Source organism: Pithys albifrons, chromosome Z (assembly GCF_047495875.1).
Source record: "Pithys albifrons albifrons isolate INPA30051 chromosome Z, PitAlb_v1, whole genome shotgun sequence".
In the NCBI taxonomy this organism is placed as follows: Eukaryota; Metazoa; Chordata; class Aves; order Passeriformes; family Thamnophilidae; genus Pithys; species Pithys albifrons.
The window spans coordinates 23078310-23103131 of NC_092497.1; the positions used below are offsets into that span (position 1 = coordinate 23078310).

Below are 24822 nucleotides of genomic sequence, written 5' to 3' on the forward strand. Positions count from 1 at the left end.
CTTAGGTGTTACTGTAATAAAAGCAGTGGCTTTTTCTAGCGTTCAAAGCACCATTTTTTGTTCCTCAGCCTTTCTGTTTTTGATTCTTGCAGAACAGGTAGCCCAGTATAAATGTCAATATAGTGGCAGTGTCTGTGTTTTTCACCTCTGTCATTTTGGTGTTGTGCTACTTCTGTCACACTAGTCTTAGGTCAGAAAAAAAGAATCCTGGAATTGTGGGGTGTCCAGTGGAAAAACAGTATGTGAAAATTCTGATTTCTACAATGATTTTTGTACTCAGTGTTACTGCATTGATACTCCTAGATGTAGTTCTTGATAGCATGAAGATCTTTATGAAGCTGCAGAATTTCAGGGACTGTTGCCAGAAACACAGCAGGAGACCTGAGTGTTGCAGGGAGTAGAGCAATAGCATTCTTTTTATCTTTGTGTTGTGGAGTACTGTATGACTTGCCTTACACTTTATTGCAAACAGGGATGGAGATATGAGGTTTAATGTGGAGTGAACAGAAGGCATGATTTTGTTCAGTTATTTTCCTCCAAGAAAGAAATTTCTATCATTTACATCATTTTATTTAAAAACAAATGAACAAACTAAAGTGACATCTAGGTGCTAGATGTAAAAAAATCAGAGCTCTAGTGAAGGGAACTAGATGCAATCACATAGCTGAATCATTATTGACTTTAGCTGTCTGGTGACCTATAGTAGTAGCAGCATCCTTTTGTAAGTATTATATCTATTTATAAAAATTACCTGTAAACAGATAATATTAAAAAGAAAAAGTATTCATCATGTGACAGTATCAGTAAACTAAGCTAAATCTGTCTAGTGCTTTAGAAAAGTTAGTTTATCACAAAATTAAGTACTTGTCATTTGTTTTCACCAGCCTTATAAATTCTTGCATATAGACTACTGGTATATACAAAAGAGTGTAAGATGCAGAGTTAAAAGAAAACTAAACTATTGTAAGGCCTTTCATGGTTCTAGAAACTAATTTCCACAGATTTTCTAATCTCATGTGCATGGCACTGGTGGGAGCAGATATTGTTTGTGTTGTTAAGTGGATTATTTATAAAAGACATTTGGGAAATATCTGTTCAGTGTTCTTACTTGTACTTATGTTTTTTGTGGAATGCAACTATGTTCCTGTCTCTTGATTTTTCTGCTTCAGGAAGTGAGGTGTTTTGTACTGGCACATCATTAGTTGACAGCTGTACACAATTCTGCGACTCCTTCATAAAATTTGCATGTTTCAACATCCTTACTTTTCAGAGGCGCTAGCCAAGAATTAGTTGTATGTCGGTAAGCTGATGAGAGGTTCTTAAGACAAGTCACAGCTAATTCCAACAGCTTCGTATTTGAACGTCAACTTAAATAGAATGTGTCCTTTCTACCAAGTAACATTTTTAATGTTCCTTTTAGGTGGAGGAAGATAAAATTAGAAGCTGTACAGCATTATTTTCTGAGTTATACAGTCATGCTGTAGTCAGTTTGAAGGAAGACCTGCACAGGACTGATCCATGTTCTGTCACAAACACTATCCTGTATCTTATTGTGGGTTGCTTTAGGAAAAAATGATTGAAAAATCTTCGTAATGGCATAACATAGAAATATTGTTTTAGCTCACTTGCTTAGAACATGGTGCTTGTAACACTGAGGTTGCAGGTGTGATTTCTGCACAGGCCATTGACTTAAGAGCTGGACTCAATAATCTTTGTGGGTCTCTTCCAACTCAGAATTTCTATGATTTTGTTTCTGTGTTGTCACTGGTTCATTGATTCTGAAAGAAAAAATGTATATGCTCTAATATTATCCCATCTGATAACCTTCAGTGACACATCTAATCTTTTTCAATCTCTCAGACTTTTAAGGCACAGTATTACTTTATACCACTGATTTTCTTCAAGTATGTGTAAGAAAGCTATCTACAGTAAAAGCTAAAGTGCACTGTACTGTAAACTAAAAGGGTTTGCCATTATGACAGCATGTCAAAGTGCTGAGATACTTGGTGAAAAATAGTATTTTAAAACCATTCTACATCAATATAAGAATATTATTGTGTAAGGTAACTCTTTTTGGAAACTACTTCACACTAAAGTCCAGGATGTTCCTTTTTTACTTCTAATATTTGTTATGTTTCTTACACTGTGTTAATTCAGGTATTCTATTCTGTCATTTCAGCAAAACTGCAATCTTGAAAATGTAAAGCCTGAAACAAAGCGGTACCTAGATAAATCAGTTCAAGTGGGAAAAAGAAATGGCCTCCATCTCCCCAAAGAAGTGCAGAATGTAAATATGAACGATTTGTTTATTAAGCAAAGGTTATAAACTGTTAAAAGGGTAAAATTATGGTGGGTTTGCTGTACTAAGCATGTGTTTGAACTTCATGCTTTTGGACCTGCTGAATTATTACTCTGATCTTAACTGTTCTTAGTTCCAGATCCATCCTTTAAACTTCAGTCATTTTAAGGTTTTTAAGTCCTAAGGTTTTCATCTGATAGACACCCATGGTACTTGATGGATAGATGTTGTATGCATCAGCTCTTAGCCTTTGAGGAGTAAAAGAAGCCGAGCTGGAAGGGGTTTGTTATCTATTGTGATTACAGAGAATGCCTAAATTACATTCCTAGCAAAGAGAGGTCTCAAAAAATGTTGCTAGTGAGTCTGCACTTTCATTCAGAATTATGTGTAACTGTTGCAAACACAGCTATTTTAATTTCATTTATTGACCAGTGTAGTAAAATGTGACCAAGATTTTAGCATTTCATCTGAAAAATACCTCCAGAAGTAGGTTAACGAAAAAAACAAGCCACTCTGAGAATTTTGTTTCCGTTAAGGGAGGATTTACTTATGCATATGAAAGCAATTGTCACTTCCAGAAATCATGGAGTAAAATTGACAGCATCTGAGATGCTATGGCATCCCACCCTGAAGGAGAAGGAAGCACCCAAGGCTTTAGATGATTGTGTTTGAAAGAAACGACAAAATCAGGGAGTCCACAAAAGCTTACAAAGTTTTATTATTTAATTGCAGGCATGGTGTGGGAATTCGTATGTTAATCCCTGACCTTCCAGTATAAGCACATGGCCAATGGGTTTTGGATAAAGAGTAGAGTGAAGGGGAAAAGACAGACAGAGAGAGATGAATTAAAGAAGGGGAGAGAGAAAGAAGGGAGAAAGAGAGACCACCAGTCCTGGCTTCAGCATCATTTCAGCTGAAGAGGTGTCCAGAGGTTTGGTGGGGATACCTTTTTACAGAGAAGTTTCCCATGCCCTGAAGATAAATTTTGCACTTTCTATGTAAGTTAGTCATCATGTGTAGTCCATTCTTCTAGACCTTTCTGGAAATGAGTCAGGCATTGGAGGTCTGTGGTGGTCTTGATCCCACTCCCCACAGTCCATGCCTGCTTCTCCATCTCATTTCTGTGCTTATGCTGCACTGGGTTGAGCTTATCTCAAGGAGACAGAACAAGGACGTTTATCTCAGAAAAGTGCTGCCCTACCTCTGTATGGTCCCTTCTCCAGCCACATCTTTTTCTTCCTCACAGCATGTTACTGCCAACAGTCCTTGGCTGTTCTTGCCAGCAGTCCTTGGTTAGCTCCATGGCTATCTGGTTATCGGCATTTCAGGCAAACACACAAGCCCTTATCTTCTAGTATTCTACAGATGCCACCATAATTCTCTTTAAATTCTGAGTGATGCATGTAGCAGTGTATAACAACCTTTATTTCTGACTCTCGAGTAGACTTTACTCTTTGCAGAAAATAATCGTTCTTCACCCACATCTTTCAATTAGTGAGAACAGTTTCATGTGTATTTTCATAGTTTAAGAGTAACTGATGCCTCTAAAGGTATTTTGAAATTCTTTTGGAGACAGTAGTTGAATTATATTTAGGTGAAAAATTTGGCTAATAGTAGTTTTTGCCAAGTGTTTTATTTCATGTATGTTCTATTGGTATCTACTGTGTTTCTTTGAACTTAACAGTGAGGTATAGAGACTTGATAAGAGATACATTAGAAAATGGTTCAGATGGCTGAATATCATGATTTTAAAAATAACTTTGGAATGGTCTTGTGTTGTGGTGTTCTGTTTTTTTTTTGTCTTTCTGTACAATTCCAAAGCAGTGTTTTTCAGTAGTTTGAATGAATTTTTGCTCCCTTCATTTTCATTGATTTTAGTGGATGTTTTTACACTTAAAATTGCAATTTAGCTTTTCAAATAAAAGAAAATAATCAAATGTTAGCACATAAAAATGTTCAGTGAACATGTTTAATCTGTTCAGTCCCCTCTGAGCTGAGTTTGGAACGCTGGAGCGATAGCCCTGACCCAGAGTTCCTTGGCCATAACATTGCTTAGGGCCAAAAGAAACATAAAAGGAGACTGAGGCAGAGTGCAGTGTGATTCTGCAGTGTGTTACTTGCTCAGTGCTGGTATTTACTGTCAACTAGTAGAGAGCCTAACTGGAAAAAGTGAAGTACTATTCATGTAGAGGTTAGAAGTTGCCAACTCTGATGTTTGTTTTTCCACTAAGTTCAGTTTGTACCCAATACAGGAAATAAAGGCAATGAAGAAAAAATTGAGTGAGTTGTGTATAGACTTTAACAAAAACCTGAATGAGGAAAACACATTTCTCGTATTTTCTAAGGAAGAACTTGGTGAGTGATATGCTTGCTATTTTAATTTCTTCAACCTTCCAGTTTTACTGGAGTAGCTGGTTTTGGCCCCACGAACGATAGTTAGAACAAGTGAAATTCTGACTGCTTTCTAATTTTTTTCTGTTTCCTTTATAATCCTTCCCCAGAGTCAGTTTCGAGTTATCCTTTGCAGGTTTTCATAATGTTTTCATAGATTTTTGCTTCCTGAGGTGTTTGCCTTGCATCAAATTAGCGTATCAGTTCTACCTTTTTTTTAGCGTAACTTTACTCTGCTCCTTTTCTTTGTTCTCCACCAAGCAATTCCCTGTGTATTACATTCATTGTAATCATTGCAGAAGACTTTTTTGTCCTGCAATATATTTTAGCTAATTCAGTAATTTAAACTAAGCTGGAAATTTATGTGACAGAGAGTGTGGGGTTTCATTATCTGAAGGGCACAGCATAAAATGTGCTCTAATAACATTAAAGACTTTTTTTCATTCAGTTTTTGTCTTGTAGCCTTACATGTATTTCTCTTTTACTCACAAACACTTCCAGATTTTATTTTGCGTGGTGGAATTTGAAAAAGTTTCAGCAAATAGCTGTAATAACAGAGGTTATAGTTCTATGGAGATTTCTAATGTCAAAGTAGATTGCAGCAAAACAAATGCTATAGTCTCACAAAAATGGGGGAGTAGGAAATTGTGGTAAACACTGTTTATTAAACTGTGTTCTATAGATGGGCTTCCTGATGACTTTATTAATAGTTTAGAGGAGACTGTGGAAGAAAAATATAAAGTAACACTGAAGTATCCCCACTACTTTCCTGTTATGAAGAAGTGCTGCATTTCAGAAACAAGGAGAAAAATGGAATCTGCCTTTAACTCGAGATGCAAAGAGGTATGTTGTGCATTGGCTGTTCTGCAGTGCAACGACAGGGTTGAAAAATGGAGCAAGACATTGAAATGTGGTTTGAGTCCTGCATATTGTGTAGTATTATGAACTCAAAACTTACCAGCGTGATATTTAACAGTTCCTTGCTCCAGTTTATTCTGATACCCAGAGACTGTAGCAGCTACTGTTCTGCCTCTGTGCACATGTGTGTGTGTAGGTGTCTTAATGTTTAAGTGGTGCTGTTAAAAGAAATAGGGTTCTGATTTTTTGCCAGATTTCTCTACAGTGTTCTGCAGATGCTTACTGACACCTTGCTCACAGGAAAGGAGGTCTGGTTGTGGCTTTTGCAGTGCTTTGGGATTCTTCAGAATGAGAGGGCTTATTTAAGCACAGGTTTCAATTATAAAATGCAGGTGATTAAATGTGAAATTAATACATTGCATATTGTTGAGAGTTTTAATTAGATGTTAAAAAAACCATCTAGTTTTATAAAAGATGTTATAGGCACCAAGGCATTAGCTAGATAAATTAACGTTTATTTTATTTTATAAGGAGAAAAAAAGGTTAATAGCATTTATTAAAAAAAGAGGTAGTGATTTTATTAAGTGATTTTAGCATCTAGCTCCGTAGGCCTTAGCCTCAGTGACTGCAGCTCTTAGTGAAGGCAAGGAGAGGAGCAACACAGTGCTTGCAGGATAGCAGAGCACCGGGTGACTCAGGAGACCAGCTTCAAAAGGTTCACATTTGGCTCTCGTCCAGGGCTCTGCTTATATTCACTTTCTCTGGCGTAGGCCACGCCCCCTTTGCGCAGGCGCAGTTTTCATGTGTTACATAACAGTTTGTAAGCACTTTTCGTTTGCGCAGGCTCAGTTCTGTTCGTTGTAACAGTTGCAGTTTTCAACCAGGTCCGGCCGTGTTTCGCAATTCATGGTGCCCAGGAGTGGGGGGGTTTCCATGTGGCTATACAGTCGGGGATACTCGGCAAGGAACAAACTGCAGGCGTTAGCATGATGTTCTGTTTGGTCGTACACAGCAGGAAGGGTTACAATGCAGCACGTTCAGACGGGGGTCGGCTCGTGCCGAGCCGGCGCCTGCTGGTATGCTTGGTCGCAGGCTCCCCACGCTGGTTCAGCTTTTAGCGGCTATCTCTGCTGATCTATCTCCACTGTGCTCCTGCCTTGGCATGGGGTAGCTGGGGCCAGGTGTGGGGGCTACACGGCCTTCCTTTGGGGGGAGGGGAACTGGCGGGGAGCTTGGCAGGGCTTGCGCTGTGGGTGACCGTGGTACTGGGATCCCCGGGGGCGCTCCGTGGGACCCGGCCCCCAGCGACACGGCTGGCAGGCGCCCCGGCAGGACATGGGGACAGCCAGGGCCCCCCAGCGCGGCTGGCGTGGGAGTCGAGACCGACCGGGGCCGCAGGGGAAAAGAAAAAAAGGGAAAAACTGGTGGCTTTGAGTTTTGGGTGTTTTGGGAGTGAAACTGGGCATGTATGGCCAGGAAAGGCTTGTACTGGGAAAGATGGAGGGGCTGAGAGGAAGTGGGGGTTTTTCCCGGAGATTCAGTGGGGGGGTTTGGAGAAGAAGGGAATTCTTAGGGCTAGAAACGGTAAAAAAAGCAAGGAGGTATTTTTCTTAGCAGGGCGAAACTGTTTGGGGCTAGATAAACCTGTAGGGGAAGGAGGGGGGGGAAGGCACCGGGCTGAGAGATATCGAAACTGGGGCTTCGTTCTTTTTCTCTACAGATAGTACTTTACATTCTTTGTTAAGCACTGAGCTATTCTCTGATAAGGCGTTGCTGAGAAGCTGTCTTTTTGGTTATCTTCAAGTTTTCAGGCATATTTAATTTTACATTTAAGACAAAATTAAAAATACTATTTGATTTGGTTTCTAGCAAATTAATTATCTATTACAATCCCCCCTTTTTGTTTTTTTTCTACCAATTATTAATTTGCTGATCAAACCTAGCTATTGTTTCTCGTGCTGCTTGTAAAGTTGGGTCTTCTTGTAACAGATGTTCACTAGCAACAACATTTGCTTCTTTTAATGTTATTAAGTGAGCAGCTTCTAATCGAGACTTAACTAAATTAATTATTTTGTTTAAAATACAAGGTCCGAAAGTTAACACTAATAATAACACTACTAGGGGACTTGCTATAGTGGATATTATAGTGGTTAGCCAGGGAGACTGGTTAAACCACCATTTTTGTTGTATTTCTCTTTCTCGTTTTCTTTTTTCAATTCCTTCTCTTACTTTGGCTAAAGAATCTTTGACTATTCCAGTATAATCAGCATAAAAGCAACATTCTTCTTTTAAGGCCGCACATAACTCACCTTGTTGTAAAAATAATAAATTTAGCCCTCTTCTGTTTTGTAGGACTACTTCAGACAGTGATGTCAGGGATTTTTCTAAATTTGAAATTGACGTTTTTATTCTTTTTAAGTCTTCATTTACTGCAGCTCTAAGAGATGAAAGTCCTTGGTTTTGCTGTGCAAGGGAGGCTATACCAGTTCCTGCCCCTACAACTCCTAATTTTAAAAGGGTGGCTATAGTTATGGCTGTGAAAGGTTTTCGTTTAACAATATTATGGTTTTTTTTTACTCAATAATCGTACATTTCATTTTCTGGATGGTACAGTACTCGGGGAATTATTCTTACTTGGATACAGTAATCTTTGGATGCATTGAATACTTTAAGAGATATACAAGGAGTTAAACCTATTTTTGAACAAATCCACCATCCTCCTTTTGGAGGAATGACTCAGTATTTGTTGACTTTGTTTAGTTTCTTTTTATGTACACTGCAAAGCTCTTTCTTTGATGTAGGTATTTTCCCTATACAGCGTCCTTTCCCCCTTACATATTGCATTGGGATTTTTGCTCGTCTTTCTTCCCATTTACATTGCTTAGGGGCTACTTTTTCATTTAGGCTAAAGTCCAGGTCTAATCCAATAGCTTCGTAAAAAGGGGGTTTGTCATCATAACAGAGCTAACAGGCTGAGGTCATATTGGGGTTTGTATAATTTAGGGCCTGATAGGAGGCCTGTATTATTTTCCATAGTGGATTTGTTTCATTTTTTGTGATAGTTTCCTCTGATGTTTTAGGAGCACGCTTAGTACGATTTAATAGGGTTGGTTTAATTGTTTGATTAGGACTTACTGTAGGTGCCTTTGGTGTGTTAAGTATTTGTTTAGGACTTACTGCTTTTGCAACTACTACTTCTTCTTTTTTTATTACTATTATTTCTCCTTGATCTTTACCAGATTCCCAGTATTTCACACTCTAAGTTTTTCCTATTTTCCACCCAAAATCTTCTGGAGAAGTGACATTAAGGTATAAGTACTTGCAATTACCAAGGGTATTTATTTTTCGCCTTTCTAAGACCATGTTGTAAATTGGGGGTTTACAGCCAGCTGGCCCTCATCCAACTTTTAGGAATTTATCCGTAGTTGGGGGTTCCCAAGCTGCAGCTATAGTAACACAATCTTAGTGAGCGCAATAATATTCATCAGGAAGATTGCAGTATCTTTTCCCAGGATTGGAACTTGGGCAGAAGTAATAAGGCTTTTTCTTTACACATTGGTTTGTGGGTATTAGATTACAAAGTGAGGCAGTGAAACTTGGGGATCCGGGTGTAACTATTTGTTGGATAACATAAGAATCTTTTCTTCTGACCAAGGTCCAATTATAGGGTTGATGAGGATTTTCCCCACTTACTAGATTTATTTCTATAAAAATTAATGGCCATTTTGCTTTACTTGTTTCTACAACTGCTAACAAAATTGCCGTTATTACCCATGGTTTAAGAGATGATGGTGGAATTATAAGGTCATTTTGAGCATAATTATTACCACAATGCAGTTTTATACCCCAAAACTCTGGTTCATATTGTTTTGAGTGGGGGAAAGACTGTTTTGGACTTACAAGGCATTTTATTGCACCTTCTGTCTGGTGGCACAGAGCATTTGTTGGATTTCCAACAAGGCTAGCCATTAACAGTCCCCACAGTAATACACCTCTGCCTCCTCCGTCTACTCGGTTGCATCGAGCAACGGGGTTTATCATCTTCTCGGCAGCAAGTGTAGTCTTCAGGGGATCTTTAGCTTAGCTCGTTTTACTTTACTTGGTATGTGCTTCAGTTGTTTTTTATTTCTTGCTTTTTTTAAGTTACAGCTTATCTTCACCACTTTTTAGTGATATTTTTCGGAGTTTTTTTATCTTTTATAAAAACTTCCCATAATTTATCAGATTGAAATTTTTGTATTTTCTCACTGTTACCTTTAATTTTAAGTTTTTGAACTTCAACTTTGTTTTTGATTATATTACTCCTAGAAAAAAACTTCTTCAGGAGTATTCTCGTAATGACTGTGCACCCACCACCTCTCTTGACCTTACTTTTATAGCATACAAATGGATAATAATTACAATTTGCATTTACACAATGTACAGTTATAGATTAGCTTATTCGTTCTTTTTTTCGTAAAGTCAGTTTTAAGTCCTTTGAGTTATTCACCACTTCCCATTGCTGATCATGGATTGGTCCTTTGATTCTACTGGCATGAGTCCATCCTCTTTCTGCTGTCCGGACTGCAGTGTCTGTGGTAAGTAGAACAAGAAAGGGTCCTTCCCAGCGAGGGGTTAAGGATGTTTCTTTCCAAGTTTTTATTAGCACTTTATCTCCAGGCTGTATCTTATGTATAGATACATCTAAGGGTGGTCTTTGGACTACTAATCCTTTTTTTTCTAACTTTTTCTTTCTTTTCATTAATTCTACTACATATTCTTGCAACAGTTTTTCTTTTACTTTTGGGTGTTCAATTGGGACTCCAAAGTCATATGGCATTCTATACAGCATTTCAAAGGGGGATATTCCGATATCTGTACGGGGTTGAGTTCTTATATTTAACAGAGCTAAAGGCAGACATTTTACCCAATTTATTTTGGTTTCAATCATTAGTTTTGTTAAATGCTTTTTAATTTCTTCATTCATCTTTTCCACTCTCCCAGAACTTTGAGGATGCCAAGGAGTATGATATTCCCATTTAATTTCAAAAGGTTCTAATGCCTCTTTAATAATTTTGGAGGTAAAATGTGGCCCTCGGTCTGAGTCTATTACTGTTATGACTCCATACCGGGGAATAATTTCTTTCAATAATATTTTAACCACTGTTTTGGCAGTTGCTCGAGCTACAGGAAAAGCTTCTACAAAGTGGGTAAGGTGATCTATTAAAACTAAGAGATAATGGTATCTTCCCACTTTAGGTAGTTCAGTAAAATCGGCTTGTAGCCTTTCAAATGGTCTTTTAGCTAATTCCTTCCCACCTTGTACTTTTTCTCTTAATTGTTGTTTATTTACTTTTTGACAGGTCAAACATTCTCCAACAATTTGTTTGGCAATGTTATAAGTTCCTATACTTATATATTTGGTTTCAAATTGATCTACTAATGCTTGTACTCCCCAATGAGTTTGTCGATGGAATTCTCTCATAATCCTTTGAGTTAGCCCTTTGGGAAGGATTTCCCTCCCATCTGGTAGCAGCCACTTGTTATCTTTTTCTACTGCTCCCACTTGCTGCAATTTTTCTTTTTCCCGATTAGTGAAACTTTTGGTTATTTCGATTTTGCTGCTATTTATTTCTTGTGCTTTTATCATTAGTAATGCAGCTCGCTTAGCTTCTTCATCAGCTAGATTGTTTCCCCTTATCTTAGGAGATAGCCCTTTTTGGTGTCCTCTTACGTGTACCACAGCTATTTGATTGGGCAGTCTTAAGGCCTTTAGGGTTTCTTTAATTAGTGTTTCATGTATTAGGCCTTTTCCCTGGGTATTTATTAACCCTCGTTCTTCCCATATTTTCCCAAATGTGTGCACAATCCCATATGCATATTTTGAATCAGTAAAAATTGTCCCTGTTTTGTTTTTCAATAGCTGAAGAGCTCTTAAGAGAGCATATAGCTCACAAGCTTGGGCCGACCAGGTCTTATCCAAGGGCCCAGATTCTTTAATTTCAAACGTTTTTCCATCAACTATAGCGTACCTTGATTTGCGTTGCCCATTTACTACTCTAGAAGATCCATCTGTATATAATTTTTCTCCATCAGGTAATTCTTCTTCTTCTAAATCTTTTCTAATTTTAGTTTGAGACTCGATTACTTGAATACAATCATGTGACAATTTTTCTAAGGGTTCTCCATATAGAAATTGAGCTGGGTTTTGAAGGCTGGTTACTTCTAGTTCCAATTTGGGAGAATGGATTAAAATGCTTTCATATTTTAACAACCTACTATCTGTTAGCCATTTTTCAGCTTTTTGTTGTAATATTCCGCGTATATTATGAGGGGTATATATCTTTAATTCTGCACCAAAGGTTATTTTTTTGGCTTCTTCTGCTAGAAGAGCAGTGGCCACAATAGCCTGTAGGCAAGTGGGCCACCCTCTACTGACAGGATCTAGTATTTTGGAAAAATACCCCACTGGCTTTTTCTTTTCAGCCTATTCTTGGGTTAAAACTCCATACGCGGTCCCATTTTCTGTATTTACAAATAGGAAAAAAGGTCTCTTTATATCTGGTAGGCTTAATACAGGTGCATTTACCAGATCTGCTTTTAATTCTTCTAATTGACTTTCATCTTTTGGACTCCACTTTAATAGTCCATTAAGAGTTAGTTTTTCATATAAAAACTTTACTTTGCTACTGTAATTTTTAATCCATTGTCTGCAATATCCTAATAATCTCAAAAGTTGCCTAATTTGTCTTTTATTTGTGGGGGCTTGCAGGGATAGAATTCCATTAACTCGATCGGGGTCTAGTCTTTTATGTCCCTTACTAAGCCAGTGTCTTAAATATTTGACTTCTTCTTCTGTGAATTGTAGTTTAGATTTTGAAACTTTTAATCCCTTAGAACTCAGAAAGTTTAGCAACCTGATAGTTTCTTTGCGAACTTGATTTTGGTCTTCTCCAGCTATTAACAGATCATCTACATATTGTATTAAGGTGACACTTTTGCTAACACAAAAAGATTCTAATAAGCATTCTAGAGCTTGCCCGAATAAATTGGGAGATTCCGTAAACCCTTGGGGTAACACGGTCTACCTTAGTTGTTGTTTACGGTGGGTGTTGGGATTTTCCCACTCGAAAGCAAAGTAATTCCGGCTTTCTTCCTTTAGAGGACAAGCCTAAAAGGCATCTTTCAAATCTACAACACTATACCATTTGTAGTCGGGGGAAAGTTGGCTTAATAAAGTATAAGGATTAGCCACCACTGGGAATCGGGTAATGGTTCTTTTATTGACCTCTCTTAGGTCTTGGACAAGCCTGTATGACTCATCAGGCTTCCGTACTGGTAAAATTGGAGTATTATGAGGTGACATACAGGGTTCCAATAATCCTTGTTTTATCAACCTTTCAATTATAGGTTGTAAACCCTGTTTACCCTCTTGTGAAATAGGGTATTGTCTGATTCTTATTGCCTCTTCAGGATTTTTAATGGTTACTTCGAGAGGCTTTATGTCCAATTTTCCTACAGAGTCTGGGGTGTACCAGACTTCAGGATCTATTTCTCTCTCATCTTCTACAGTGAGAGAGTATAATTTAACTTTTAACTTTTGGTTTTCCACTTCCAAATTTATCTCTAATTCAATCATTAAATCCCTTCCCAAAAGATTGTATTCGGCTTCTGGGACCAATAGAAATGACCCTACTCCAATTTTGGAGGGGGCTTCTATTTCTACTTCCTTTAGTACGGGGACCTTAAAGGGTTCCCTTTTTGCTCCAATTACATATATATTCTCCGAGGATGGTGAACACCCTCGGGGCACTTGTTGGACAGTTGATCTTTCTGCCCCGGAGTCTACTAGAAACTCCATTTCTTCTTGCTGGGGACCTAGTTTTAATTTTATCAAGGGCTCTGTTCCTTTTAGGGTCCCCAGCACATAGAGCCCCTGACCCCTCTAATCTTCTTTAAATGCTGCTTCATCTTGTATGCGTTTTCTACAGTTCTTCTTCAGATGCCCCTTCTTCTGACAGTAAAAACATTCAATATTTTTCAAGTCTTTTCGCTCTTTTTGGTCTCCTTTGTCATTTCCATCTACTCGTTGGGGTATCCCACCCTTTTTACCATTATTAATTTCACGTTGCCCTTCTCTAACTGCTGCAACCAAAATTCTTGCTTGCTTCCTTTGACTTTCTTCATCTCGCCTCACATAAACCTTCTGAGCTTCCCGCAAAAGTTCATCTAATCCTTTTTCTTGCCAATCATCTACTTTCTCTAACTTCCTTCGTATGTCTACCCAGGACTTGGCCACAAACTGGGTCTTTAATAAGGCCTGTCCCACTGGGGTGTCTGGGTCTAAACCAGAATAAAGCTGTAAGCTTTTTCTTAGTCTTTCTAACCATTCTGTGGGGCTTTCATCTTTCTTTTGGTGTTCACTAAAAGCTTTGTTGATGTTTTGTCCTCTGGGGACGGATTCTCTAATACCTTGGACAATAATATCCCTCAGATCTGCCATGTGTGTCCGGTCTCCTGGGTCTTGATTATTCCAGTTAGGCCGCTGTAAAGGCCATTTAGTATCTGCGGCTGGGCCATTTTGATGTCTTGTATCCCAATTTCTCATTCCAGCCCTTCGAATCATTTCTCTTTCTTCTACTGTGAATAATATTCTTAAAATAGATTGTATTTCATCCCACGTATATAAATTGGGACCCAGGAATTGGTCTAACCTTTCGGACACACCAAGTGGATCCTCTAACAAATTTCCCATTTCCTTTTTAAATTCTCTTACGTCCCCTGAATTTAAGGGAATTGACACAAATCCCACCCCTGGTTGGGGACCTCCCATAGCTGTTTCTCTTAAGGGATATAATTTATTTTCTGATCGCCCCCTCCTCCCAGTCTGACTTCTGGTAACTCTTCTAGCTGGTTCCGGGGACTGTGATGGTGAGGGTGTTGGGGAATCCTCAGAGTCCGTTAAAGGATCTGGCTGAGGAGCAGTAGGTACTGCAAGGGGTGCAGGGATTGGAGCAGGGGGAGGAGGGACATAGGGAGGAGGAGATAGCGGGAGTTCTTCAATTTTCAAATGCTTTTTCTTAGTTTCTTTTTTCTCTTTAAGTGGATATAGATATGTCTTGGTTTCTAGTCTTACCCATAAGCTTGCATACTCACTTTCTTCAGGATTAAAAGGTATTTTGGTTTTAACATACTCATTTAATGCGTTACATAGGCAGTCTTCAAATGTCCCAAATATAGGCCAATAAAGACTGTCTCTTCGGATTTGTCTACCTCCCCATACCTTCATACAATAATTTACCATCTTTTCTCTACTCTTTCCCTGGTTAGAGGGCCAACTATCCTAACAGGTCATCATGAGCCCTAAGGGGCTATCAGGGGGTATATCCGGGAACTGTACTTCAAACCCTCCCATGGGATCAGAAAATTTACTCTTTTTCTGTCCCATCTTCCAAAGTGCCTTCACACACACACACTCTCGTTTCCTCTCGTTCGTGGCCCACGCTCTCGCGAGCAATGGGAACCGCACTACGTAGAGAGTCCGCACTCACTTGGTTCTGTAAGAACCTCTCATTCACTGCACTCCAGGAAACCCTTCCCCAACCGAACAGAATCGTACTATACTTACTCGTCCTTGGGTCCCTTGTTCGGGCAGTGCGCACTGAATTACGGGGTCTTTTATGGCCAAACCGACACCTGACTGCAGTCCGTTCTGTTGCTCTTTCTACTTGCCCTCTAGGTTCGGGTGTCCAGGGTCTTGTTCCGTAGAATCTGCGTCCAGGACCGTCTGTTTGGGATGACGGGAGCGCTCTTCCTGTCGACGATCCACGTCCAAGGCCTTTGGATCCGAGTCACGGCACCAGAATTGTTATAGGCACCAAGGCATTAGCTAGATAAATCAACGTTTATTTTATTTTATAAGGAGAAAAAAAGGTTAATAGCATTTATTAAAAAAAGAGGTAGTGATTTTATTAAGTGATTTCAGCATCCAGCTCCGTAGGCCTTAGCCTCAGTGACTGCAGCTCTTAGTGAAGGCAAGGAGAGGAGCAACACAGTGCTTGCAGGATAGCAGAGCACCGGGTGACCCAGGAGACCAGCTCCAAAAGGTTCACATTTGGCTCTCGTCCAGGGCTCTGCTTATATTCACTTTCTCTGGCGTAGGCCACGCCCCCTTTGCGCAGGCGCAGTTTCCATGTGTTACATAACAGTTTGTAAGCACTTTTCGTTTGCGCAGGCTCAGTTCTGTTCGTTGTAACAGTTGCAGTCCTCAACCAGGTCCGGCCGTGTTTCGCAATTCATGGTGCCCAGGAGTGGGGGGGTTTCCATGTGGCTATACAGTCGGGGATACTCGGCAAGGAACAAACTGCAGGCGTTAGCATGATGTCCTGTTTGGTCGTACACAGCAGGAAGGGTTACAATGCAGCACGTTCAGACGGGGGTCGGCTCGTGCCGAGCCGGCGCCTGCTGGTATGCTTGGTCGCAGGCTCCCCACGCTGGTTCAGCTTTTAGCGGCTATCTCTGCTGATCTATCTCCACTGTGCTCCTGCCTTGGCATGGGGTAGCTGGGGCCAGGTGTGGGGGCTACACGGCCTTCCTTTGGGGGGAGGGGAACTGGCGGGGAGCTTGGCAGGGCTTGCGCTGTGGGTGACCGTGGTACTGGGATCCCCGGGGGCGCTCCGTGGGACCCGGCCCCCAGCGACACGGCTGGCAGGCGCCCCGGCAGGACATGGGGACAGCCAGGGCCCCCCAGCGCGGCTGGCGTGGGAGTCGAGACCGACCGGGGCCGCAGGGGAAAAGAAAAAAAGGGAAAAACTGGTGGCTTTGAGTTTTGGGTGTTTTGGGAGTGAAACTGGGCATGTATGGCCAGGAAAGGCTTGTACTGGGAAAGATGGAGGGGCTGAGAGGAAGTGGGGGTTTTTCCCGGAGATTCAGTGGGGGGGTTTGGAGAAGAAGGGAATTCTTAGGGCTAGAAACGGTAAAAAAAGCAAGGAGGTATTTTTCTTAGCAGGGCGAAACTGTTTGGGGCTAGATAAACCTGTAGGGGAAGGAGGGGGGGGAAGGCACCGGGCTGAGAGATATCGAAACTGGGGCCTCGTTCCTTTTCTCTACAGATAGTACCTTACATTCCTTGTTAAGCACCGAGCCATTCTCTGATAAGGCGTTGCTGAGAAGCTGTCTTTCTGGTTATCTCCAAGTTTTCAGGCATATTTAATTTTACATTTAAGACAAAATTAAAAATACTATTTGATTTGGTTTCTAGCAAATTAATTATCTATTACAAAAGATGTATTTAATTATCTGAGAAATATCTGGAAACATGCCTTATAAAAAGAAGAAAAAATTTCACAACTAATTTCATTTGATACTGATGAGACCACACAACTAGTCAGGAACAAAAATAGAAGAGGATAGAAAGGATAGAGAATATGTCATTCAGACAGTTTTACCAACCATTGATTAAAGAACAATGGCAGAGCTGAACTTTTGTGCTTGAAGTCCTGGGAAATGTGATGAGTACAAGATAAGCTAAAATGGCACCAAAACCTGAACATTTTGCAAATCAACACACGTAAAGGGGTTTGATGCTACAACTGTGGGACAATCTTCGAATCTAGTGGTGTTTTCCTTTCATCTGAGAAATATCACTTTTCCAGAAGTAGGGGTTTACACTTAGGTATTCAGCTTCTCAAGGATCCTCCAGCACATTTAGGTCAAGGCTTTGTGTTTCAGATCTTTCTGTGACTGCTATTGTCAGAGTGGCTAAAGAGGGAGATGTGCAAACAAGCTTTGAATGTTGGCACAATAGATTAGCAATCTATCTTCATCACTAACAAGCAATTAAGCCTGCTGTCAGCAATTTTCCTGTTCCTTTTCACATTTAAATGATTGATAAGGAAATAAGCTCCTCACAACTGTCAAAGATTTGTTAAAAGGGAATGGGATCTATTTTGATTTACTAGAGCAGATAATTATAATAGAGAGTGTAATGACTGAGATCAATTAGAATACTAGCTAACTGCAATCAAATGCTGTGAAAGAAAATTCCAAGTATCTAGCTAAACTTGGGTTATTTGCTATTTATATATTAGTGTTTCATTTGAAATGTTCATTGCTCCAAAGGATTTCAGATATTATTCAGATAATTGTTTTGATAACATATGTTTTCTGGTTTCACTTTCCAAATTTCCCTACTTTCTTTTTTAGGAGAACACAAAAATTCTTCAGCAATTGCTCCCACTAAGGGCAAAAGTAGCAGAGCTTCTTGGTTATAATACACATGCCAACTTTGTCCTGGAGGTAAACACTGCAAAGAGCACAGATAACGTAACAACTTTCTTAGGTTTGTTCTTACTTATAAGCAATACTTTAATACTTTGATATAGCAACATGACTCCTCAGCCAAGATGACTATAAGTATATAACTAGGTCACAGTATCCATCATGTTTAGCTAGAAAAGGAGCTCTCTGCTGCCTCTGTTCTGGCATATGTGTTTTTTAGACCATAGCTGTACAAATGCAGTTGCTCCAAATCAGGGAAGCACAAGGCAAAAATCTGAAAATAGCTGGTTTGTGACAACCAGTATGAGCAAGTGGTTATGTCTTTCTCTGCACCAAAATGCAATTATCCTAATTTAGAACCTAAGTAACATGTGCAGCCTAAGCAAATCTCTGTCAGTTCAGGAGGCTGCATCAGAGTTGCAGCTTTTTATTCCTGTTTTTGCACAATTTTTTTGTCCATCCATAGCCTGAGTGTCTTTTTCTGATAAAATTGTGTAGTGCAAGATAACAGTATGTGATTCATGCAACTTCCATAAGCTGAATTAAAAAATTAAATCTGGAATGATGGATTAAATCTCGGATTCAAAAGCCATGTAATGGGATTTGATCCAAAAACAGAGGTATCTTGAAAATTTTAAACAGAGCAGTTACGAATTTATAGTTATGCTGTTGCCGTCAGTGGGCCCACTCTTGTGCGTGGAGTTAACCTCCACTTTCTGGAATTGCATAGCTCCACAGAGTAGTATGTGTTCCTTTATTAGTGTGTCCTAACACCACTTAGGAGTGTACATTGAAACATCATACAAATAACACGCCTTCAAATAATTTTGTACAAAAATAAGGTATGTTTGTTGGTGGTGGGGTTTTTGTTTTTATACATCAATAAAGAGGTTCAAATGCTCCTTTTCCTTCACCTGTAATTCTGATGCATTTCTCCTGAAATCCTTCTTTATGAGATCAGATCCATACTTGGCAATACCAATTATCTGTATATTTGACAATGAACTCATAGGTTATTTTGAGTAATTATTAAATGATTGAATGACCTGATGTTTTTTTCAGTGCACTTAGAGTATTTTGAACTCTTTTTTTATCCATTATAATATTGTAATGCTGTGTTTTTTCATTTGTTTTGACGCTGACCTCATAATTTAGCAGCTGCTTTTTACAGTATGAGATCATATCCTTTTCTATTCATAAATGTTATGCTTTGTGGTAATTCTCACACAGGGAGAATGTTCTTCAAATTAGTTGTCACCCTCTAGTTTACTTCTTTTGATATAACTTCAGCTACAAGCATGACTATGTTTTGCTCTATTTTGTTCCTATCCATGTTTTAGATCAATGTTCATAAGCTTACAGCTAAGAAGAAGAGCATTCTCTCTCATGACATATTTTGAATTTAGCACAATATAAGCTTCAAACAGTATTTCAGCATGTAAATCTATATAGTGCTTTACAGCCTACCTAGAAACAGGAGTAGCTATTCCTAAATTTTACACCCTACGTATTAACAATTAACATTAATCTGAATTCTTAAGAAAGAAAGAAATGTCTGATAGTCCAGAAATACTTACAAGAATGTAAGTACAGTATGCACTTTATGGAAATTTCAGTAAGCTTAAATATTTCATATTCAATATGTGTACTTCATAGTGCTGTGATACTTTCTTGTCCAAGAAAAGTACACTGGAAAAAATTTGGACCATAGAGATTAATACCAGTGGCTTTACTAATCTAGAAGCTATACATCTTATAGGAAAGAACTCTTGAGTCTCTTGTTCTTTGGTTAGAATTACTGAATTTTGTGATGCTAATAGGAGTTGTAAGTCTTTTGCTGTTGCTGCAGAAATACATCCAAAAAACCGAAATTACATGAAGTAAAATGAAAGGATTCAAGCAAAAGTCTCTAGTGTTACTTTTCACTTCTGAGACCTTTGAGAAAGTCCAAGTTTACCAAAACCCTTCACAGTACTCCTAGGCCTTCGTGGACTGCTGAGTCATTTATAACATGTCTGCAGTTAAGGCTCAGTAAGACAAGAAAATAGACACTGTACTTGCTGTTGGCCAATGAATGGAATACTCTACCTTCCACTTCTGGAGCAAGTGCTTTAAGTTTTTGAATGTATTTTATAGGAATACACATTATAGTAACATAGAAGTTGACTCCAAGACAATCTTCGTTTCAGATGATTTGAGTAAGAAGCTAAAGCCATTGGTTGAGGAAGAAAGAGAATTCATTCTAGGTTTGAAGAAAAAGGAGTGTAAAGAAAGAAACTTTGATTATGATGGAAGAATCAATGCATGGGATCTTCATTATTATATGAACAAAACTGAAGAGCTGAAGTACTCAATAGATCAAGAAAAACTGAAGGAATATTTCCCAATTGAGGCTGTTACAGAAGGCTTACTGAGTATTTACCAGAAGCTGCTGGGACTTGTATTTGAGCAAGTAGAAAGTGCTCATGTTTGGCATGACAGTGTTACTCTTTATACAGTAAAGGATAAATCAACAGGAGAAATGTTAGGGCAGTTCTATTTGGACCTTTACCCCAGGTAATTATGACTTAGTGCTTTACTTATGTGTTTAAAATTGAATCTTTGTGGGTTGCTGCTGGTGTGGTTAAACTTAAATACATTTGGAAGTAAATATTTGTCACATTGACAAGACTATTACTGTGTTCATTAAGTTGTCCTCTGGACTGGGTTCAGATTGTTTACACTTCTTTTCTTTTCCCATACTATCTTATTTCTAACTTAATACTGTGCTTTAATTTTCATTTTTGTTGAACTGTTACTCCAGCCTTTTCAGATCAATTGTATTTCTGTCTGCTGAGTGTTCCTTGTTTCCCTCTGTTTCTCTTTACATATTGTACGTGTATTTTGTACCTTGTACCCTGTTGTTTTATATGTGTATTTTGTACCTTGTTGTCCAGACTGCTAAAGAAAATATCAAATAGATCAGTACCAAGAATAGATTGCTGTTGAGCACATACTGAAATTTACTTCCTTGTTGATCTCTGTAGTTCTCCACCTCTCTTTGTAGCTGTTTTGTCAGACATTAGATTAGACTGATTTGACAGAATTTATTCTGAGCTAGTCCTTTTTGACCATTTGTCATGGGGTTTTTGTTTGCTTTGGTGGGGATTTTCTTAAATCAGCATTTAGCAACTATAAATTGGCTGGTACTTTTTTTTTAATTATAAGTTGATTTAAGGCTTCTCTGTCCTAAGAAAATTAGGTTAGTCAATACAATAGTACATAAGTTGTTCTTTTTAGGATAACATAGCTATGTTCTTCACCTGTTTGCCTACTTCCCCTTACATGTGTGTCATGTGAATTGCTGAAGCTATGTGTTAGTAAAACCCCTCTGACTTAACCTGAGTGGTTAACTGAGTAGTTTAGGGCAAAAATTTCAAAAGAAGTTTCCTCTAATCTCTCGGATCACAGTGAAAATGCAATGCATTGTATTCTTTTGTTCTCCTATAATAAAAAGTACTGCTTCAGAGAACAGAACTTAGTCTTGCTGTTACAGTAGCAGCTTAAAACAGAATTGACATCTAAAGTACGTATATTTTCAATTTTTCAGTAAAAGTCAGATTCTTGTAAATGTTGCTGAGTGTCTTAAACTGTTGAGATTTAAGTATGAGGTTACAGGGAGCATTTTTCCCCCTTGTGGTTTTAACATGGTGTTAGTGAGTCTTTGGAAGTCATGAAAAGATGTAATTTTTCTGTGTAAAGCTTTATGTAAAGACACTGACTGATTGTCCCTGTTCTTGAATAGGCTTCGCCATTCTGGTGAGCAGGTTTGAAGATAGTGTCTGATGTATTTTCTTATACAGAGAGGGAAAGTATGGGCATGCAGCATGCTTTGGTCTACAACCCGGCTGCCTTCTCTCTGATGGCAGCAGATTGATGTCTGTAGCTGCTCTGGTAACCAACTTCACAAAACCAGCATTGGATCGTCCTTCGCTGCTGCGACATGATGAAGTAAAGACTTACTTCCATGAATTTGGTCATGTAATGCATCAGATATGTGCACAGGTTAGTGATGTTTTGGTTATTTTTTGAAGTGTCAGGTTGGGGAGGGGGGGGATGATTTTTATTTAAAACTGAAGCAATAAATACACCTCCTTACGAAAAACATTTCATAGAAACATATACTTTTGCATTTGCATTGTGCAGGAATCTATTCACTCACCACAGGTACATGTGTAAGGTGAAGAAGGTGCTCAGTCATGGTTTCTGTCAGAGGGCTTTTTATTACTTGTAGTTGCACACTAGATATTAGGAGCAAAAAAGGTTGCTGTACCTAGGAATGAAAATAACTCCTGAATCCAGGTGACCCCTCCAGCATTTTGACATTTAGTGCTGTTGAGTGCTATCCTCTTAATATGGTGGCACTGGTATGAAGCTGTACAAAACTGATGCAGCATGTTGATACCCAGTGAGAGTATGATTAGCTGTTGCAGAGTCCAGCTGGGGCAGCTCAAGCCAACAATTCCAATGCATATATACTTCAGTTGCTATGGAATTGCACACTGGTCAGGGAGGTCTGCTTTTCCACATGTTTTTACACTGTTCTGATGGTACCTGTGTGCACAGCCACTAATGCTGCTGTATTGTATATGAATTGTTATTTGCATGTGCACAAACTTGCTAGTCCCACATAAGAACATCATGTCTTCTGGAATTCATGTGTACAAAACACTGTCATGTTTCATGTGGTGATTTGTTTAAGCATATTAAGGACTTGACATTTAAATGCTCCATATGGGAGGGAATCTGTAGCTGCTGGCAAAGGTCTGGTACTGTGTAGTATGCAGGAAAAGTGAGATATACTACTGGAAAGTGAGGCAGGGAGGAGGTTTGTTTATGCTGTTAGGGAAGGAGAACTCTTGAAGTAACTTGACCCAAATGTCTTGTGGTTTTGGTAGTGTGATGCCCTTGTGTATGGCTATATAAGGATATCTGTTTTGTTAGCGTGTTGAGGAGAAGTTAAAAAAAAAAATAAATTGGGCTGGCAAGATGTGGTAGACTTATTACAAGATAAGGTGGAGTGATTGTAGGAAGTCTCTACAGAGGAATCTAGAAAATGGTATGAGGTTCAGCAAGGCCAGTGCTAGGTCCTGCCTTTGGGTCAGGCAGCGCTACAGGCTGGGAAAGAGTGATTGGAAAGGTGACCAGGAGAAAATGAGCTGGGGATGCTGGTAGGCAGTGGCTGAACAGGATCCAGTGTGTGCCCAGGTGGCCAAGAAGGCCAACGTCATCCTGGCTTGGATCAGCAATAGTGTGACCAGCAGGACCAGAGGAGTGATTGTTCTGCTTACTTAGCACTGGTGAGTCTACACCTCAAATCCTGTGCTCAGTTTTGGGCTTCTCACTACAAGAAGGACACTGAGGGGCTGGAGTGTGTCCAGAGAAGGACAGCAGAGATGGGGAAGAGTCTGGAGCACAAGTCTTGTGAGGAGCAGCTGAGGGAGCTGGGGGTGTTTATTCATGAGAAAAGAAGGCTCATAAGGGACCTTACTGCTCTCTACAATCACCTGGGAGCAGGTTGTAGCCAGGTGGGGTCAGGGTCTTCTCCCAGGTAACAAGTGACAAGATGAGAGAGAATGTCCTCAAGTTGCATCAAGGTGGGTTTAGGTTGGATATTAGGAAAATTTTTTCACTGAAAGAGTTGCAAAGCATTGGAACAGACTGCCCAGGGTGGTGGAATCACCGTCCTTGGAAGTGTTCAGAAAACATGTGGATATGGCATATGAGGACATGAGTTAGTGGCTTATGGTGAATGTGTTGGTGGTTAGACGTGGTGCTTGAAAGTATTTCCCAATCTTCATAATTCTGTGATTCTGTAAGACCAAATTATTTCTGAGCATTTGAGCAAATGTCTTTCAAAAGCGACTTTTTAGAACTATTTTGTGTTTGGAATATATTTAATCAAGATTTTTAACTGTATAAACTTTTCTTCAAAATTAGGATTGTGGGAGCTTCTTAAACATGAAGTTATTGAGGATACTAAAGTGAAAAATAAAAATAATATGCTTAGCTTTCAGAAGAAAGATTCTTCTATAAGTAATGAAGTGTGAGATTTGGTAACCTTTCATAAATAAGGTTACTAAGATGTATTTATTTCAGTCCAGTTTTTACTGGCTAAAATAATTGTGCTGTATGTTAACCACATCTTGTCTGAATTAAGACATGCAGGACAAAGCTTAATGGGATAAGTTGTTCAGGCAAAGTCTGTGAATTGGTGTCAACTGTTAGACAATGGCGTGTTTTTAAAGTATGTAGTTGAAGTTTATTATTTTACATTAGAGTAATTTAACGCATTTTTATAATAATTTACAGATTATATCATTGTCACAAAACACCATGGAACCATTTGTATTGCTGTCATAACCTAAAAGGTAAAAATCAGTAATATTAAGAAAATGGAAATAGTGCTCCACACCAGTAGATAATGCAGTAAATGACCACTGAGAAATCTAGTTTGTTCCTTGGTAATAGTCTTATGTCTGATTTTTTTGGTCCTCCTTTCTTTAAATTTCATTTTTAAAGTAGTATTATTGGTCTGCTCAAATGATTCCTTTTGCTGTTATTAAAACTAAAATGTTGACATCTGAAAGTCTGTATTCTGCTAGAAATCATGACTTCTATTTTAATTTAATTCAATGGCTTTTTCTTTTAGACCGATTTTGCCAGGTTTAGTGGAACTAATGTGGAAACAGACTTTGTAGAGGTACCCTCACAAATGTTTGAGAACTGGGTGTGGGAAAAAGAGCCACTACAGCAAATGTCAAGACATTATAAAGATGAGACCCATGTTGGAGACACTCTGCTTGAGAAACTTGCTGCCTCTAGACTGGCTAATACAGGTATCTCTCTGCCTTTTTTCCCCACAGTATATATAGAAAAATACATAATTTTAAAAATTGATAAACATAGCAAGCCCATTCAATTTTTGCTGTGTACACCTATCACTGTCTTTCTGGGTTTATCTGCATGGTTTATCC

General features: G+C 39.0%; 1 protein-coding gene across 2 annotated transcripts in view; it reads left to right on the top strand.

Moving 5' to 3' along the window:
* NLN (neurolysin) overlaps positions 1–24822 on the top strand; it is a 49809-nt gene that overhangs the window by 18031 nt on the left and 6956 nt on the right. For both annotated transcript variants that reach the window (XM_071579924.1, XM_071579925.1), the window contains exons 4-10: positions 2180–2287; positions 4552–4654; positions 5373–5533; positions 17732–17867; positions 19996–20362; positions 21649–21850; positions 24498–24684. In XM_071579924.1, the coding sequence (XP_071436025.1) occupies positions 2180–2287; positions 4552–4654; positions 5373–5533; positions 17732–17867; positions 19996–20362; positions 21649–21850; positions 24498–24684 (1264 nt within the window). The remainder of the gene's footprint in view (positions 1–2179; positions 2288–4551; positions 4655–5372; positions 5534–17731; positions 17868–19995; positions 20363–21648; positions 21851–24497; positions 24685–24822) is intronic.